General features: G+C 34.8%; 1 protein-coding gene across 1 annotated transcript in view; it reads left to right on the top strand.

The window, feature by feature from the left end:
- TAFA1 (TAFA chemokine like family member 1) overlaps nt 1-12,015 on the top strand; it is a 509,838-nt gene extending 497,823 nt beyond the window's left edge. The window contains exons 4-5 of the mRNA XM_039851641.1: nt 5,997-6,121; nt 10,893-12,015. Coding sequence (XP_039707575.1) covers nt 5,997-6,121; nt 10,893-10,910 — 143 coding nt within the window. The 3' untranslated portion in view covers nt 10,911-12,015. The remainder of the gene's footprint in view (nt 1-5,996; nt 6,122-10,892) is intronic.
- The last annotated feature ends 6,761 nt before the right edge of the window (nt 12,016-18,776 follow it).

Genomic DNA, 18,776 nt, shown 5'->3' with positions numbered 1-18,776 from the left:
GGATTCCTGAAATCACTAATAGTAACAAATCTTATATATACTATGTTTTTTCCTCTATGTACATACCTACGATAAAGTTTAACATATAATTTAAGCACAATATGTGGTTAACAAAAATAACGAATAATAAAATATGACAATCATAGAAATATACAGTTGACTCTTGAACAACATAAGTTTAAACTGCACAGGTCCATTTATTTGCTTTTTTCAACAAATACTGTAAATCTATTTTCTCTTCCTTATAATTTTCTTAATAATATTTTTTCTCTAGCTTACTTTATTATAAGAATACTGTATATAATACTATAAGATACAAAATGTTAATTGACTATTTATTTTATTAGTAAGGCTTCTATTCAACAGTAGACTCTTAGTAGTTAAGTTTTGGGGGAGTCAATTTACATGTAGATTTTTAACTGAATTGGCATCTCTCACCCCCGTGTTATTAAAAAAGTCAATCGTAATCAATATTAGTTATGCGAATGTGGTTTCCTTCTCTCTCTCTCTCTCTCTCTCTCTTCCCTTCTGATAAACAATCTGATAACCAGACAGCTACTAAGTAACAGGCAGGGAGTATATACAGCAAGGATATGCTGATTAAAGGGATGATTCATGTTCTGGGTAGGACAGAGCAGGACAGAGTGAGATTTCATCATACTACTCAGAAAGGCCCACAATTTCAAACTTATGAGTTTTTCATTTCTGCAATTTTTTATTTAATATTTTTGGACTGCAGTTGACAGTGTGCAATTGAAATTGCAGAAAGCAAAACCACTGATAAGGGGTTACAACTGTATTGAAAGCAGAGAATAAGCCAGGGTTCCAGCCATGGTATCCAGGATAAAATGAGGAATATTATTATTGGCAGGAATTAGGAGTGCTTCCCTGAGTTGGCAAAAAGTCTCTGAAAATTATCTGTCCCAGAGCTGATAGCTTTTCTCAAAGAAGTAGGAACTATACCTCTGCCTTCTGATAAGACAGCTAGGAAGAGCCCATGACAAGTAGAAAATTTATCTTATATTTTGTGTAGTATCTTCAAATTCATGTGAAGTTAGCCTTTTACCTTAATATATATACTTATTTGCTCTAATATGAAAATAATTGTGCTGATAACTTAGTTGTTAAATTACTTCAACAATGAGGACTTCTCTTACCATTATCACCCTGATGATCTAAATTATATCTACTTTTTAATTTCCTTTATAATACATTTTATCTTTTTGTGTATTATAATTTGTCAGTATATATTATTGCATTACTATATTTAGTGTGAACCTTCCATAAGAGATTGTATGCCACTTTAGAGTGGGAACTGTGTCTATATTGAAAAGAGCATCGGAACAGCTGTTCCAACAACCTGTGCAAAAAGGGAGACTAGAGAGTTGACCTCATTCTCTCATGGAGTTCCAGCCATTGCTTTAAATTGCATGATGGGTTGCACAAAAGTGAGCCTGGAAATTAGTCTTGATTGATGTACTCATAATTTACTTCTGGGAAAATGAATGAAATGGTATGTTCAACCATTTAATAAATGCTCAAACTCTTATAAGTCATAGAAGTGAGCTGAGACTTTGGCATAATATGGAAGGACAATGGTTTACTTTCTAACTTTGTGAAGAATTGCCTTTTTTGTTTTAGAGTGATTTTATTCTTTAGAGTAGTACAAACGACTATGTTGCTGGTGATGATAATAGCTAAAATTTATTGCACATTTACTAATGCCAGATACTCTGCTCAGTTCTTCAGATGCTTATTTTTTCTGTAATCCTCACAATCCGTTGATGCAGGCACTATTTTTTTCTTCTCATTTCTTTTTTAAGTCATTTATTTATTTATAAATTGCAAACCTGTCTTGAGCTACTCTATGCCATTCAAAGATGAATGCAGAATGACCTCTGCCCTCAGGGAGCTCACTGCCTAGTGAGTATGCAGACATATTAGCTAATAATTAGAGTCCAAAGTTTTTAAGGTTACAGTGAATATGGTTACTGGCTATAACGTTTCTTTAGTTGCAGCTCTGCCGTTCTTCACAGTTGTAGGGTAGGCATCCAAAATGAAGACCTATTCCTTCTCTGTTTGAATGCTGAAATGCTTAACTGGCATTTCAGTTGCTGGATTCTTTCTCCTTCCATTTGGCACATCACTGCCGAACTGATCTTTCCTGTAATCATATCTTCCCTTTGCTCATCAAATATAGAATCTATATAGAATCTTTAGTGCTTTACCACTCCCTTAAGAAAATACAAATTTTTTTTTTTAAAAAAAGCCCAGGTTCCTTGATTTCAAAAACTTCCACATCTTATTAAGGTTTTCTCTTCCTACTCACCGCTGTGAGCCTGCTCCTCTGGCACAATAACAATCTACTGGTAAAGAAACACTTTGCTCATTTATATCTCCTTATCATAATTTACTCCCAAATGCCAATAGCACACTTATTGAGAAACCCTGAGCTTAATTGTAAGCTCTGAGGGCAGGCGCTATGTCATGTTCATTATTTTACCCTCTCAGTAAATCAGGTATTGAAAGTGTTGAATTGAGACTCGAACAATATCTATTGAAATTATAGAAAAGGACTACAGTTCTTAAACAATACAAAGTATATGTGCCGTATTTATTAAACCCATTGCTTATTAGTACCTTGTTCTATTCCCATGGTAAAATACCTCAAAGTGAACAAAAAAAAAAATAACAACAACAACAAAAAAGGATTTCTGGCCTACTTAAGATTTATCCCTGAAAGATGGATTGATTCTCCTTTTATAGTCTCTCTTCTCTACCACAAAATGATCTGGTATAAGGACAAAATCAAGACTCATGATTAAAGTGGCTTTTGTGATTTTAAGACTCTCCCAAGGGAAGATGAACACTCTTGAAAAAGTTGAAGATCAGATATTTTTCTGAACATGGCACATTCATCAAGCGAATCCCAGAATCCCAGGGTTAAAAGGGACCTTTAAGACCCTCTTTTGTAATCACCACAGATAAAAGAGAACTGGTTTTGCAGCTGTTACTTAATTAATTCAGTTCTTCTAGAAAAGTCTTTATAGCACTATGCATCTACCTCACAAGTTTCTCATGGCTTCAAAAATTATTAGTGAGAATTTCTATTAAAATGCTATAACTAATGAAATCAAGCCATATATAGCTCAGACTAGGAAGAACTAAGTATAAGATAAACTGACCTTTTTCCAAATTATTTAAGTTAACTTAATTTTACAAGAACCAAATATATTTGTTTTCCTCAAATGTTTGTGTTGACATGAAAGTTATTGTCAATAATAATACAGTATAGAGAATTCATTCATTCACTCAGTGGTCAATAAATGCTTCGTTAGAGTTCTATGAATCCTGAACAGAAAACTAGAATGAGTTAGCATTATAATGATAAAAAAATGTGATTTTGTGATTAAGCAGACCTGGATTCTAGTGTTAATTCCTGCACTTGCTACATGTGTAAGCTTGGGGAAGTTATTTAACCTCTCCGGGTTTCAGTTTTTTCTTCTATAAAATGGGTTCAAAGTGATAGATAGATAGTAAGATGACCGTGCAATGCACAAATTAGAAAGAAAATCAGTCTAATAGCATCTTTAGAAAAGCAAAACTGGAAGAAAGAACTAGAGTCTAATAAGCCAGAGGGTAGTGCCAAATCACCAAACTTTATTTAGGAAAAGCAAGTGTAATATGAATTTCTAGAATTTATAGACATGGCTGGGGACATTTTTATTTTTTGAAAGCCATTTCTTTTCTCTATGAGCCAGTGGATCTTTACAACCATGAATTAAAGGTGATATGTGGATTTTAAGAGGTATTCTTTTTCCTACTATCTACATCTTCATTTAGCAGACACTGATGCTTAGGGAAAAGAGAAATTGTTTTGTTAGCTTGCAACAAAGTAGGTCAATTCCAAGCAGCCTAACAACAACAACAACAAAAAAGGACAGGGTCTTTTACAAGTGGGCAAAGATACTAGAGACTGACCTCCTCAACAGTTCATTATTCCTGCGCTTCTGTGAGAAAAGAGTGACAAAATGGTAAATCAAAGGCTGTTGAGAAAGATAGTTTCCCCTCAGAGCTGAGATCAGAGGGTTTCCATTCTCAATGATATAGACTCAGGGCAAGTAATATCAAAACATTAGATGGGCTTTAAGGGGACAAGCATGGCAAATGTGACAGGCCTATTTCTGACCGAGTGCTGGCCAAAAGAGAGGTTCAGATTGTAGGCTCTCAAAAAACATTGCCAACACTGACTTTTGTCTTACCTTACTGGAAGCTTTGCAATTTATTTTTGTTCCCTTTTAACACTACATATGTTTTCCTTGTTGCCAAAATATATGCTTCCCTTACTTAACATTGTCACCCATTGGTTCACATAAGTACTCTTTACCCATGACTAGAATTTTCTCTACTTCATGTTCTGGCACAGAGCTCTACTATGAAAAAGGAAAACATTCATATAATCATTTTGTAGCCTGTGGAGGATTTCTGTTTCCTGTTATTACTCAGTGTTTTACCAAAATATCACATTGTCTTGCATATGGATAAACTATATAGAAAATTTTACTTCCTATACTTGCTTGCCATATCTAATGGAGGTGCATTTTTATGGTTTAGTCTGGTCCATGTATAGGGCATAAATCAAATATAGACAAATTTACCCTGAAAACATCTTTAAATTGAGCTTATAATGATTTTTACTCAAAGATCGAGGAACTCTTGATTCTAAAGAAGAGAAAGACTAAACTAAGAAAAGTGTAGAAAGAGGAAAACCTGAATGCGAATATCTGGATATTCAAACTATTCTTCTTTTAAGTTAATAATCTAATCCCTCTGGCAAATGCACGATGGAGAGAGAATTTTAATGTGCCCCCGCTTCATTGCACAGGTTACTCCATTTCATTTTCAAATTAACAAATGTCGTTTATTGTTGTTGTTGTTGTTGTTTGTGAGAATTAAGCAGTGTGATGGAGACTTATCTTTGGGGTGTGAGGAGTTGAGAGATGATCATGGAAAGAACTAGACTTTCAGTCCAGTGCAAAAATAGCCAATCAGAAAGTAGCACAATAAAAATACTGGTGAACATTTTGAAGATCTTGACTAGAAAAGCCAAGGAGGGTTTGTGAAAAACTAATACCTAAAGGAGCTTCAGAAGTGACTGATGCTTAGACAGAAATAATTTTTCACTCAAGGCATGGAGCTTCTTAATTTGTAGAGTGAATCTAGTCACTAGCTTTATAAAATCTTATTATCGAAAAAAAGTGTTCTATAAATATATCTACTAAATTCATTGCCAGCTGCCTATTGTGATCAACCTTGATATCACCTTGAAAAGTAGAGCTGTTTTCTCAGGGGCTCAAATTTTGAAAGTTCCACCCACATCATATTAAACATATTAAAAGGAAATCACAGCATGTATCAAATATATTTGTGACTGTAAACAAATATTTTCATTTATTATTACTCTTGGTTTTTGGGTGTGTGTGTGTGTGTGTGTGTGTGTGTGTGTGTGTGTGTGTGTGCAGGTTTCTTTTGTACTTCCAGTCAATTTATTTTTTAAATTGTCAAGGGCGCTAGGCTGGGGAATAAACCCTAATGCTGGGTGGATAAACTAGCCTTTCTGAAAAGAATAGCTCAGTTATTCTGAGGAGCATTTAGCACTTTGTCCCCTTCATCAAAAAGAAATAATACACCATTTTGATTTACATAAACTAACATACAAGTTCCTCCAACAAGTAAGTCTTCCTGGTCCACATGTTTTCATCAGACGGGGAGATTTTTGACCAAATATAGCTTGATAAAACCAGACAGCATAATTATATTTGCATTGTAAGACTTATAACTTAAAATCTTATTCTTCTTAATAGAATATTCTTAGTCACAAGGTTAAAGAGAACCTAGTTGCTTCAAAGACCATTAACATCTGCAGAAGGACAGAGCACCAGTGCCCAAGTTGTTTGGAAAAATTGCAAACACACTTGTTTCCTGTTTTTGCATAGCCTCCATAGTGATTGGGAAATGGTGGTGTGAGATGGAGCCTTGTCTAGAGGGAGAAGAATGTAAGACACTCCCCGATAATTCCGGATGGATGTGCGCTACAGGCAATAAAATTAAGACCACAAGAGTAAGTTCATTTATTTCGAATGTCTTGTGCATGTTACAAACTGTATTATTTGCTTTTGTGTTATACAGACAACACCCAAAGAAGCTTTGAACAGGAGAGAAGAAAACCTTTTCCCCAAAAGAAATCATTCTTAACCACTCAGATCAGTGCCCATCCATCAACAAGAAGTTAGAGATTGAATTTAGCTTTTCCAAAATGAGCAGTTTAGTGTTTCTGTTACTGGGTGATAAATAAAGCTGGGTTACAATAGCCAAAGGGAAGAGGAGCAGTGAGGCAATTATTTGGATAATTCATCCAACATCTATGGTTCTCAGAATAGATAATAAATTTAGGGTCTTGCCTAATTTGTCCAGATGTTTTGCTGAAAAGTTCTGAATTTAAGTACAGCCATTTTCTAAAGGTTCTTTAAAAAGAATTCTTTGATGAACTTACAGGGAAGTGATTTTTGTAATGTGAATAATCCTTCCTCAATTTCTTTGGTTAAATAAGGAGTTGTCCTCAAATTATATAACAACCTACATGGTGAGGCTACTCAATCCATCAGAATTGGTGTCCTGATGCTGGAGGAGGATGGAGAGGCCTAGCTAGGCCAGCCATTGCCTCTGTAGACAGTGGACCATAAAAAAGTCTGGGAGTCCTAAAGGGAGTGGTGGGGAGGGTGAAGTGCTCAAGACACTTAAGACATTAACTATTTATTTACTAGTACAAAGGTTTGTTACTATTTTAATAACCAGTATGGTCATATATGTGCACATCACCTGAATATCAGCCCTGTGTATATATTTTAATGTGTTGGATATTTTTTAAAGCAAACTCTACCAATTTCAAATCCCAATATGTTGAACTTGTAGTCTTCCAAAAGGTGACTCAAATGGAAAAGGGCATCTCTGATTCCAACCCCTGTATTAGAGTCTTAACTTGATCTTTCTTCTCAGCTTTATCTTTTCAAAAAAATAAAATTGGTTCTTGCCATTTCATGATGCAGAAAACAAAAGTAATGCTACATAATACCATATAAACACTTTTATTTTCATATATAAAATAGGCGGAGATGCTTTGTGTGTTAAATTTGGTTGCTTGTACTGATCACATTAGCTGGTAAATGGCCATACCTCCCCGGGTTGCAGCCAGGAGAGATTTCTGAATGATCCTAGCTTATTAACCTGCATTTTCAAACACGCTGAGAAGCTCAGCGTGAATTATTCTATTTCATCTCAATGAAACACCTACAGAAGAAACACCTACAGAAATAAGCCTGGTTAGTGTAAACCTGTAGAAACCATTTTAATTATCAGGTGGAGTGTAGGTTTTAGGTTTCCATTTGGTTATATTTTTCCTGAAATTTATTTTACCCTCACAAGTTAGTTTTAAGCTACTCTAAATTATGGCCAGTGTAATTCCAGAATTATGATTCAAACACCATTATATTAAATGCATTGTTGATATATTTTTCTACCAAATTTCCATTCCCTGTTCTAAATGATAACTGATCACCAATTATTGAAGTTAAGCCCTGCTCTCATGGTGCCTCCGGACTTGAAACTTAGTAAAAAGGAATAACGCAAGTCAAATTATTTAAAGATTTAAATATGTGAATTTCCAAGAGTAACAACTAGGAGACTCTTTGGAAGCTAGACTGTAAACAAACAAAACATAAAAATTGTTAATACTACTTCCTTGTGACCTATGTAACTTTCTTTTATTCAGCCAGCCTCTGTAGAGTATATTTCAGAAGCATCAGGCATGTTGTATATACAACCTAGACATTTTCTGGCACCGCAGAAGTACAGTGCAAAATCTGATCATGGTAATAGAAGCTGGAGCACACTATGTTTGCTACTACCCTAAGCAGGCTGAATTCAACCCAGTCAAGTGTACAAGAGAAATAAATTGTAACTGCAGTGAGTTTGAAAGCAGAGGATGTATGCATCCATTTCAAGAGAGGAAATGAGAAACTGCTCTACAGCCATGTGAACGGCACATCAGTCAACTGAGAATTCTCAAGTCTGTCTTTAGAGAAGGAAAAGAAGACACTACAAAAAATGTACTTTCCAAACTTTGAGAAGACTCAGATACTACTGCTCACACATTTTCTCTCCTTTCCTAACCAAGAAATTCACAATGAAATAAGACTTTAAACACAAAAGCACCAATTAAGTCCAAACGATACATACAGGAACTTTCCATTCTGTATAAATGGCATGCCAACAACAGTCTTTAGATCATATGCTCTGAAAATACACTTTATATTAATTTTTATAGTATGCTTTATCTCTTTTTCCCCATTAGAGAATGAATATGCTTACACACCTCAAATATTAACTCTAGCAATTTAACTTTTAAAAGTTTTAATTCACAGATATACTTTAATTTGAATCGCATGTTTTCACTTTTCTATTCTTAACTAAGAGGTCATCTTTAGAATAAAAAAAAAATTCAAGTTCTTATCAAAGTGAAAAGAATTTTTTTTCAATCATCTTTTTTGTTCTGTGTAAAATTAATTCAAAGGGAGTGGCTCTTAGAAATAAAACTGAAGAAACATACTCATATTTTTAATGACAAGTGGAAGTTTCCTTCACATGTTATTTTAAAAAATAATCCCGATGTAAAAATACTTTCAAAAACAATTCCTAGTACACCATTGTTTTCCTCTACATTGAATTTTTCAAAACCATTTTGGTTACTTTCCACTCATCTTAAGCCAAATTTCTCAGCAGTCTGAAATGGAAACAAAGATGCTTCAAAGTACAATGTAATTTTTTATGATGTTCCTTTTTTAAAGAGGGTAGAAAGTAGAAATTTGGTGTTTTAATTAAACATCTAGACACTGTGGATTGTGGGGTAGCCAGGGTAACAGACCACAGTCTAAAGAAAAACCTTGGTGAAATTGGATCTCGGTGACAATATAACATGCAGAAGGAATATAAATATTATTAGAAAAAGATTTTTCTTTCAGGAGACTTGAAAGAATAAACCTTAAGGAAAGAGGAATCATATCTGGGTGAAGTTTTATGGCTAAATTTTAACCCTGACGCTGCTTGATCATTATTCCAATTGTTTTATTAAAATTGCTTTGTTGGTAGTTTATAGCATGACTAACAAACTTGAATACTGACTAGAGATTTTTTCCTATGACTTTAGATACGTATTGGTTTATTTCTTTTCTTTAAACTAATATATGAAAAACATAAGTTTGAAAATTGGAAAGGCAATTGATCATGCATTCAGGAACAAATCTATACCCAGTGTATTCAGCAACAATGGTTTAATTTAGACAGACAGATCTTTTCACAAAGAAAATAAGTTGTTCTACAATGCTGTGATAATTCACAGGTAAAAAGTAAACATTGGTTGTTTGGTGATAGGAAGAGGAAGGAAATGAAATGAGAAAATCAAAGGTATTTGGGGGAAAATAAGTAGATCAAAACAACAGAACATAATCTGATATAATACTTGCTAAAGTATCAAGTAGCTTTGGATTTCCTACAACCCACTATGTTAATGTCTTTCAGACGAGTGAGAAAAGCAATAGTTAGCCAGTAAATGTATTTAAGTCTCTACTACCTAAAGTTTCTATATAAAGGTTTTGAGGATGTGATGGTGAATATCACAGAGCCCTTAGTCTTCCACAGAGGATAGGGCCTAAGTTTGGGTTGAGCGGGTGAGGGTAGTGGGCTGGTAGAAATTTTAAAAAAGGTATATTTTGTAAACGTCACTTTCTCCCTCCTTTTGGGAAACAAAAGAAGACAGTAAAAACAGAAGGTGATAAATACCACTGGAATATAAGAAACCAAGTTTTGGAAAGACCTGTTATTTATATAGAGAGAATAAAAAATAAATGCGTGAAGATTTCTTATATATTCTACCCCTGGCCCAACCTACTTTTGAATGCAAATGTTTATTACTATTCCTACCTAACCTGAAAGCTTCAAATGGATTTGCACCCCTAGACTCAGACAGTAAATTTCTAAGACTATAAAGAATTAAGAAATGAAGAAAAATGTCTTAAGTCCCAGAACTCTAAAATAGAACCTTAACTCTATTAGAATTATCTTTTATTCTCTAAACCAGTGATTCTCTATGTATGCATGCTTTTGAATATAGGAGTCTTTGGGACCATATTCAAATGGATTATATGGCATCATTAGTTATAGGAGTATGCTCTCAATTGCCCTTCAACTATGTCATTATTTGATAAACAGTTCCTTGCCTTACAAAGGTCTTCTTTGTTTCTAAACAAATGTGGTCTAACTTTGGCAACGACTTCACCTTATTCCAACGTGACAAGGCTATGGAATGACCTACTCGTTTCAAATTCTCATCAGACACAGGATTGACTACATAATTTGCAGAGCCCAGTTCAAAATAAAAACATAAGGTGCCTTGTTCAAAAATTACTAATAATTTCAAGATTGCAGTATCAGATCATTAAACTAAATGGGGGCATTCTCCAGCACAGGGCTCTGTGCAATTGCATAGATATTAGGCCCATGAAGCCAGTTCTGGTTAGACATGGCTTCAAGAGCCTGTCTCATCAGTCATAGCAAAATTAATTTAATAAATTGATAAAAATATGGTGTCCTGTCAATGTGCTTTGATCATCATTTGACAACTACTGCTATAGACTTTAACATTTTTTTTCTACTTCAGATCACTCCAAAGAATCAATATCCTAAAAAATCAAGATGTCCTCATTTTCTGCCTAATCATCTTTTTTGTGCCTTCATTTTGTTCCTTTCTCTCTGAAATTTTTTTCTTTCTTTGGTTTCAGATTCACCCAAGAACCTAACAGAAGCATTTGTTGTAGTAATAAAGGAAAACCAACCCTGTGGAAAATACATTTTAAGAATTTAAAACATCCAACACATTACAAGCCAAATGGATTTCTTATTTGCACTTTGACTGGCAATCAGATAATCACAGTGCTTTTACTATGTGTCACGAAGTATCCTATAGTGGAAAGACTCAGAGTTTTTGGTCAACATCATGGAAAGTGCGTTTTAAATAAAAGAGTTTTCTCAATGAAATTTTTGGGGATTATGAAGAACGATCAACTCTTCTAATTTGGATCTATAGTTACTTTGTACCATTTGAAATATATGTACATATAATATTTTGAAATATTATATATTCTCTTCAAGAAATGAACAGTACCACAGTTTGAGGTGGCTGGTGTATCTCTTTGAGTTCTGGATGTTTTGTTTTTTTCTCTTTTCGTTGTCATTTCTTTTTCTATTGGCAAAGAAGACATGTGCCCTTTTGAGAGTTCAACATGGCACTCACGCTGGAAGGCCAGCTACAGGTGGACTCCTGGAATTTGAGGGATAGTAATACTGAATCAAGAGCTTCCTTCTGTTTCTACCTGATGGCCCAAGGAAGCACAGCGTCCTGTTTTATTGCTTTCTGCCCTGCGCAATATTAGCATGCAAGCTTGGCTTATATAACCATACTTTATATTCAATTGATATATGATAACCGTTTTAACCTCTTCCAGGAAACTATTTTTAGAACTACAAGCTTTTACACTGATAAGAGTGAGGATTTTGGAGGGAGCTGCTCCAACATGCTCTTAAGACTCTGGCAGAGTTATGGTAGAATATGGATCCCTGTATTAATAAGTCCTGTAAATACAATGTCTTAAGGCTTTGTATAGCTGCCCTAGACTGCAGAAGTGTCCTCTGATTAAATCCAAAGTTTGGCATCATTAAGTACATAGTGCTGTAGCCACAAGTCTCATCGTGGCACTTTTTTCTATGTTTGATTTGCTTTTTCCAAGAATATTCAAATCTCTTCTGGCGAGATAGGAAAACCATTAAAGCAATTAGGTTTCAGAATAATCTATGTGACCAAATGTTGGACAGCCCTATTAAAGTGGTAAATAACTTCTTTCTAAACCTGCTTGTCCTCTTTATTTGTCATATATTTGTCCTGAATCAGTTTTACCCAAATCCATAGAATACTCCACTTAGTCATTCAGAATTTTTTTCATGAAATTTTTGCTGTCATAACAGCCACTATTTAAAAACCCAATATTTGGAAAACTAGAAACCCATTATTATAACTGCAGGGTCCAGCCAACAAGATTAAAAGTCAAATCCCATTACTGGGCTTTCATAGTAAGCACATAGATGATACATATGAGGCTCACCTCCCAAAAAAGAAATTATTGCTCATCTTCTCTTTTTATGAGTTATTCAGCTGCTACTTATGTGAAGGAAATACCCACTTAAGTTCTGGTTTACTTCGGAATAGCCTAATAGTATTATACATTCCTATTTCTTATCATATTGCAAGTGTATCTGTTTTTTTCTCCAAAGCCTTTTCTGTGCAATGCAAGTTGTTAGGACCACTTATTAGCTCAGAAGCACAGTGGGTCCCCTAGTCTGGACTTTTTTAATGTTAAACCTCAGGTAAAATCTAGAAGTTCCTTCTTCTCTATCATATGGCTTGAAGTCTGATTAGATATATAAACACTTTAACCAGCTACATCAATTCTACATCTTGGATGTTTATAAAAGCATCCAGAAATGGAAATGGAATCCTCACATAAAATTTAGACTTCCCAAATACTTTCACAAATATTTGTGAGAAGGTAGCATAAACTTCTACCAGAAAATAAGAATGTCTTATGAGCTTATGATCCATATCCATGTACCAAGTAATATATTAGAAATTGATTTTCATCTGTAATCTTAGGCATGAAAACTGAAATCAAAACCCCAACAAATAATCTAGGACAGTACATCTCAAAATGTGAGAAAAAGAATTCCATAATCAAATGTACTTTGGGAAAACTTTTAAACAAAATAAAGTAGAAATATTTACTGAGGGAATTTTCAGAGCCTTTAATACACCAAAAGACACTGTGTCTTCAAGAAAGATTAGAACAGGGCGAGTTAAATAAAAATCTTCCAGAATCCAGACATGTTGGGTGGTCACTTGACTAATAGAGAGCTCATTTCCTGTCTAATGAGAAGCTACAAACATTATTTCTGTGTGAGGATATAGTCACTGCGTTATCATATCTTTAATTTTTCAAGAGAACCAGACATGTGCATTTTTATAACATTCTTAAACAAGATTAACTAAAATGAGATTATTTCCATTAAAAAAAATCTGCAAGCATTATTATTGTCCCAAATTCTCTGATCACGTGCCCTTTTCTATGAGATTAGTGTTTCTTGAAATACTCTTTTAAAAATGTTGGTCCTGAATGAAAATCGAATGAGAAGCAGAAAGTATATTCTCTTTTCTATGGCCTCATACATACAGATCATTCTCATAAGTTGCAATATGTGGAGTTCACAGCTTTTTCTATTCTGTAACCAGAGCCTATAAATCAGTGAAAGAGCTAGTTTAAAGGTCCAGGTCTGTTAGTTCATTTCCTATCAGTCAGTTAATGCGACAGACCTCTTAGAAAGACCTAGAAGAAGAGTAAAGTGGAAAAAAAAGACCACATTATAACAAGGCAACCATCCAAAAAAAACAGTTCAAATATTTGTAAATGTCATCAAATTCAATTTAGATTTATCCAAGTCCCTTACATAAATGTGTGAACCATCAACTTGTGTTTAAATTTAACTTGCGACAGTTTGGGGAATTCAGTAACTACCATCTGCCTATTGAATCTGAACATTTATGGTTTAAAAACTTATAACATGTATTTCTGGTAATAAAGAGCTCAGTGTGGTATGACTAATATTGATTTTGAGCTTGTGCCTCAAGTATGATGAATAATGTTATAACAAAATTAGAACAAATGCAAAGGGTTTCATCCAGAGCCCTTCTCTTGGTAAAAAATGAAAATATGGCTTATTTCATAAGACAAAAATTTTTAAGTAAGATAAAGCTTATTTGTTGACTTTTTTGTGTGATTAGATTTATGTATTAATGGAATTGGCAAGCACATTGAGAAATTTTACTACTTGGCTTTTTTCTTTTATAGAATGATGAAGGATGTTTTCACCAATACACAATTCAACACCTTTTTCTGATCAAATCCAGTGTAACTTCACAAAGCAATATAGTGATTTTATAGTGCAGTATATTATGCCACCTTGCCATTGTCACCAATATAGTAAGTTATAGAGGGTATAAAATGTTTATCTGAGGAAAGCACACATTTCTCACCTGCATAAAACACTCAGTCCTTCCTGGGAGGTCAAATATCATGTTCTATTACGAGTTTCTCTTTTAATTAAGTTTGATAGTCCCATTTCAAAATCTATTAAGGTCTATTTGACAAAGCTCCCTTCATGAGTTATCTGCTTTCTAAATAAAAAATTTAGTGTCTAGCAAATTCTAGGGCTGAATCCACCTCCATCTAGTTTATAAATATAAGAAAACAAGATAAAAAGTACTATAAGAATTGTGGGGACTCGGGACTAGAGGAAAGCAGTCATAGAATCTGATTTCCTAGTACCCATGTGCATATACAAATGTGACAAAATAGAATCATGTTCACACTTTAAATTAAAGAGGAAGTCATTAGTTGCACGCACACATACACACACACACACACACACACAAATCCTCTGCTATTAAAGATTTAAAGATTTTAGGCTGAATAGGTCAAGAATATTTGTTTTCCTTATAAAAGATCTCAGAAGTATGTCATTGGATGTTGTAGCTTGCTCACATCGTTGGTCCACCAGTGGCTCTCATTTATTTACTTAATTTATTTAGGTAGTTTTATGTTAAAAAAAAAAATTAACCTGTTATTTATTGATTTTGGTAGCTAATTACATTATTTAAAAAATAATAACTGATCACCAAATATGAAAGCCAGGACCTCACCCATAACTGACTTATTTATAGATCAGGTGCTTTTTAGCCTGGTCTAATTCCCACCCACTTAGAGAGGCTGTAACCCAAGGATAGAGTCGCATGCATACTATGAGAAAAACCTGAGGCCAGACTTTCCTTCAGACAGTTGTTCTCAACCATAGGCCATGGCCCATGGATATATGACCATATATCATGGAGTGGGTTGGAAGTGGCTTCTTACTGTTAATAAACTCTACGAATACATTTTTGAAGGAATTATAATTGGTTATGGGTAGTTCTCATACAAGGCCTAAGAGGCATATATGCCTACAGGAGCTAGCCAGGTACACAAGTTAGTTAACCAGAGTCACCTGTTAGTGCCTAAGCACACAGTCATGAGGGTAGTGACTTAGCTGCCTGCAGGATTCCAGCTCCCAGAATTTGGTGCCAGCCAATTGTTGCTATGCAGCATTAGGGAGCCTGTGTGGCCCAATTCTTCTGTTTTTTTCTTTTTTAGGAAAATCTAGAAACTCAGAGATTTACATGAAATTTCCAAATTTTACTCATTTAAAACCCATTGAACTTTTATTAAAAGATATGCCTGAAGACCCTATTCTGTTTACAAAACACAAGTTTGCAAATCTGGTCTGAAATTATATTATTCTTATGGATTTCATTCTCATGTGCTTCCCGTGGTAGTAGAAAAAAATGACACAGATAGAGCTAGTTTTCAGTTCATTGCACATAACCTGCAGCCTATCTTTTGCCACTGAGAATACTATGGGTACAGCAACAGACATCAGTTATCCTCGATTGGGAGTATGGCAAGGTTGCAAAAAGGGGCTGACCGCTGTACTAGAGTAGGGTAAATAGGTTAAACTTCCATAGATTCCAAATTTGGGGTCACTAAACTAGTGTAGGAGCAAATTTTAAGGACTCAAAGGAAGCAGTATAATGTCAGCAGATCCCACAACTGGTGCTAAAAGACATGAGAATCTTGTACATTTAGTTAAAAGAATGCTTAGTACTGGCTACCCAATCAAAGTGGCCTTTTCCTTCTGCTTCCACTTTCCATACATACCCTTCCACATGTATGAATTCTTGATTTCTTTGTCCCTTGATCTGAATCCCCCTCAAGATGGCCAGATTGAGACCCTCTCAAGGTTTCTCACCCTTCTCACCCCTGCTATTCACCCTACCACTGTCACAGTTCCTCTTATTCTTTTTACATTTCAGGACTAAAAAACCCTGTATATATTGAAAAGAGCCCTACGATTGTAACCAAAACAGCCCCCCTCCCAAGAGTCAAGTCTTTGCCCTTTGCTTACAACCTAAAAAAGCTTGTAACCTCTCTCTCTTTCTGAGTTTTCATATCTGTAAAATGGAGATCATTGTACAAAGTTTAAAGGTTATGGAGGTCTAGGGAAATAGAGAAAATGGAAATGTTTTATAAATTTAAAACAGCATGTAAGCTATTGTTATTATTATTATTCTCAGATTACTCTTACTTTGTGTCACCTAAAAGCTTTCTGTGTCACTGCTAGCCCCACTCAAGAAAAACAAATAAACAAACAACAAAAACAAAAACAGAAAAAAAAGCCAAAATTTTATTTTACAGTCTCTTTCTAGACAGCTCAAAGACTAGACAGACTTTTCAATTCAACTTTGTAGAATTCTCCATTTGCCATTACCACAGCTAATGTTTTCAAGCCACTGAAAAATGCCTATATAACCCAGACTTGAACAATGGCATTGACACAAGCAAGTAATTGCACATTGGAGAAGGAACCCTGCTGGTGTCCAAAATGTTAATCTAGAAACTAAATTGCTAATAGCCTGAGACATCTGGTATGTAAGACAATTTTCAGCAACTACACAGAATGTCATCACCAGGCCACTCTTTTTTCCACACCCAACCCTCTTGTCATTCAGGCTAATTGTCCAAGCAAATCCACATGTTACCCAGTTACTGCAGAGTTATGACATTTCATGCCTAGTCTTACACCCAATTTACTGGTAAAGACTGCTTTCATTCATTCATTCATTCATTCAGATATTCATTCAATAACCAAATATCTGTTGAGCACTTACTATGTGTCAGTCACAGTACTAGATACTTGGGATAACCTCAGACCTTATATTATGCTAGGGGAAACAAAAAAACATTAAAAGTGAACAAATAATTATAGAGCATGATAAAATAAATGCAAAAGGAGCTAAGAAAGTAAATAATGGGAGAGAAACATGAATTTTAGGATAGTCAAGGAACAGCCTTGGATGAAGTGGCATTTAGTCTGAGAACTAGAGAATAGCAGGAAACAGCCATGCAGAGAGCTAAGAGAATGGGAGTGAGAATGTGGGGGTTTTACAGTTAGAAAGATTAGTATGCACAAAGCCTAGCCAAGGAAGACTTCAATATATTTGCAAAACAGAGAAAGTCTCTTTCAGTTAGCATCAAAACAGAGCAATTAGAACAAAGTGGCATGATATTGGGGAAGCAACCTTGGAGTCAGATCATGAGGCCACATAGAACATGATAAAGACTTTGAGTTTCATCTGAATTATAGCAGGAAGCCATGAAATAAGGTTTGTAAACAAGGAATAACACAATCTCATTTATATTTGTAAGCAGACACTGTTGGTATCCATTTATATTCTCTCCTTGGTTCCAGAATGCACAAGGCAGACCATATGTACCAGATAATTAGGAGAGCAACCATCAACCGCTGGCAGATAGGACTTGATGTATCAGTTCCCCGAGTTCCTTGCTCTGAGGTGAGATAATTCCAAGGCATGTTCTATACCATAGCTGCCCAGTAGAACTTTCTGCAAAGTGAAAATGTTCTGTATCTGAGCTATTCAACATGGTATCCACTAGCTAGATATTAATGTAGATACTGATCACTTGAAATGTGTCACCTATGACATGGGAGGTGATTTTTACTTTTATTTAATTTTATTGACTTAATAGACAGCCACATGTGGCTAATGGCCACAGTATTAGACAGCACAGTTCTATTCAGTCTTCAAGAGGTGCCAAGTAAGACTGAGCTTCAGTTGCCCAAAGCCATAGCTTGCTCATAAACACACTTTTAATTGGCTTCCTTCCATTTCTTGTTTCACTTTCTCACCTCCTTACCAATACTGCCTGGATTCACCTCTCAAATAAACTGCTTGCATTGAAAACTCTACCTTGGGCTTTCCTATTGAGAGACCCACCTAAGGCAATGTTTTAAGATAACTATTATATTTCCAAAATAGAGAAAGATGGCAAAGGCACACAAGTGGAACTGAGTATTTAGTAAGGAGGTTTTTAGAGTATTTAGTAAACATATATGGCACTTCCTTGTTAGAGCCTGAGGACAGAACAGTGAATCATGTTTTTCCTTTTTTGGAAGAGTTGACAGCTTAGATTCAGGTCTCAGCTATATCAGTCAATTGTCATTTCATAGATTTAGTTATCCAAAGCCATCCTGATAAAACAAGATTAAGGCTGTCCTGCATCTCTTAGCTATATGTCATAGTGAGAAAGTTTTAGTCCCTTCTGATTCAGCCTGTTTTTAGAGACCTAAACTCATTGTCGATGAACAAAGTTCAAATTGAATTATTAATGAAAAAAATTTCAAATTTGTCTCTATTTTTAGTATTTTCTTTTAGCAAATGGTGAAACAAGCAAAAAATCCTAGAAAATGCAAGGGTTAAAAGAACCCTGATCTCTAGTCTTAACTTAGGGAATCACTTAAACATCTTAAAATGGTTCTTAGAAATAGCATTCTGTACAGGCAACAGCAAATCATAACAATAGGGGAAACTGGTGAACTATTTGAAGTACCAGTTTAGAATTATAAAGGCCATAGGCAAAAGATTTGGCGAAGGCAAATAATCAGGA

The sequence above is a fragment of the Pteropus medius genome, unplaced genomic scaffold, assembly GCF_902729225.1.
Source record: "Pteropus medius unplaced genomic scaffold, Ma_sr-lr_union100, whole genome shotgun sequence".
In the NCBI taxonomy this organism is placed as follows: domain Eukaryota; kingdom Metazoa; phylum Chordata; class Mammalia; order Chiroptera; family Pteropodidae; genus Pteropus; species Pteropus medius.
Note: the sequence above shows the minus strand (reverse complement) of the source record. Positions and strands in the feature narration are given on the sequence as shown.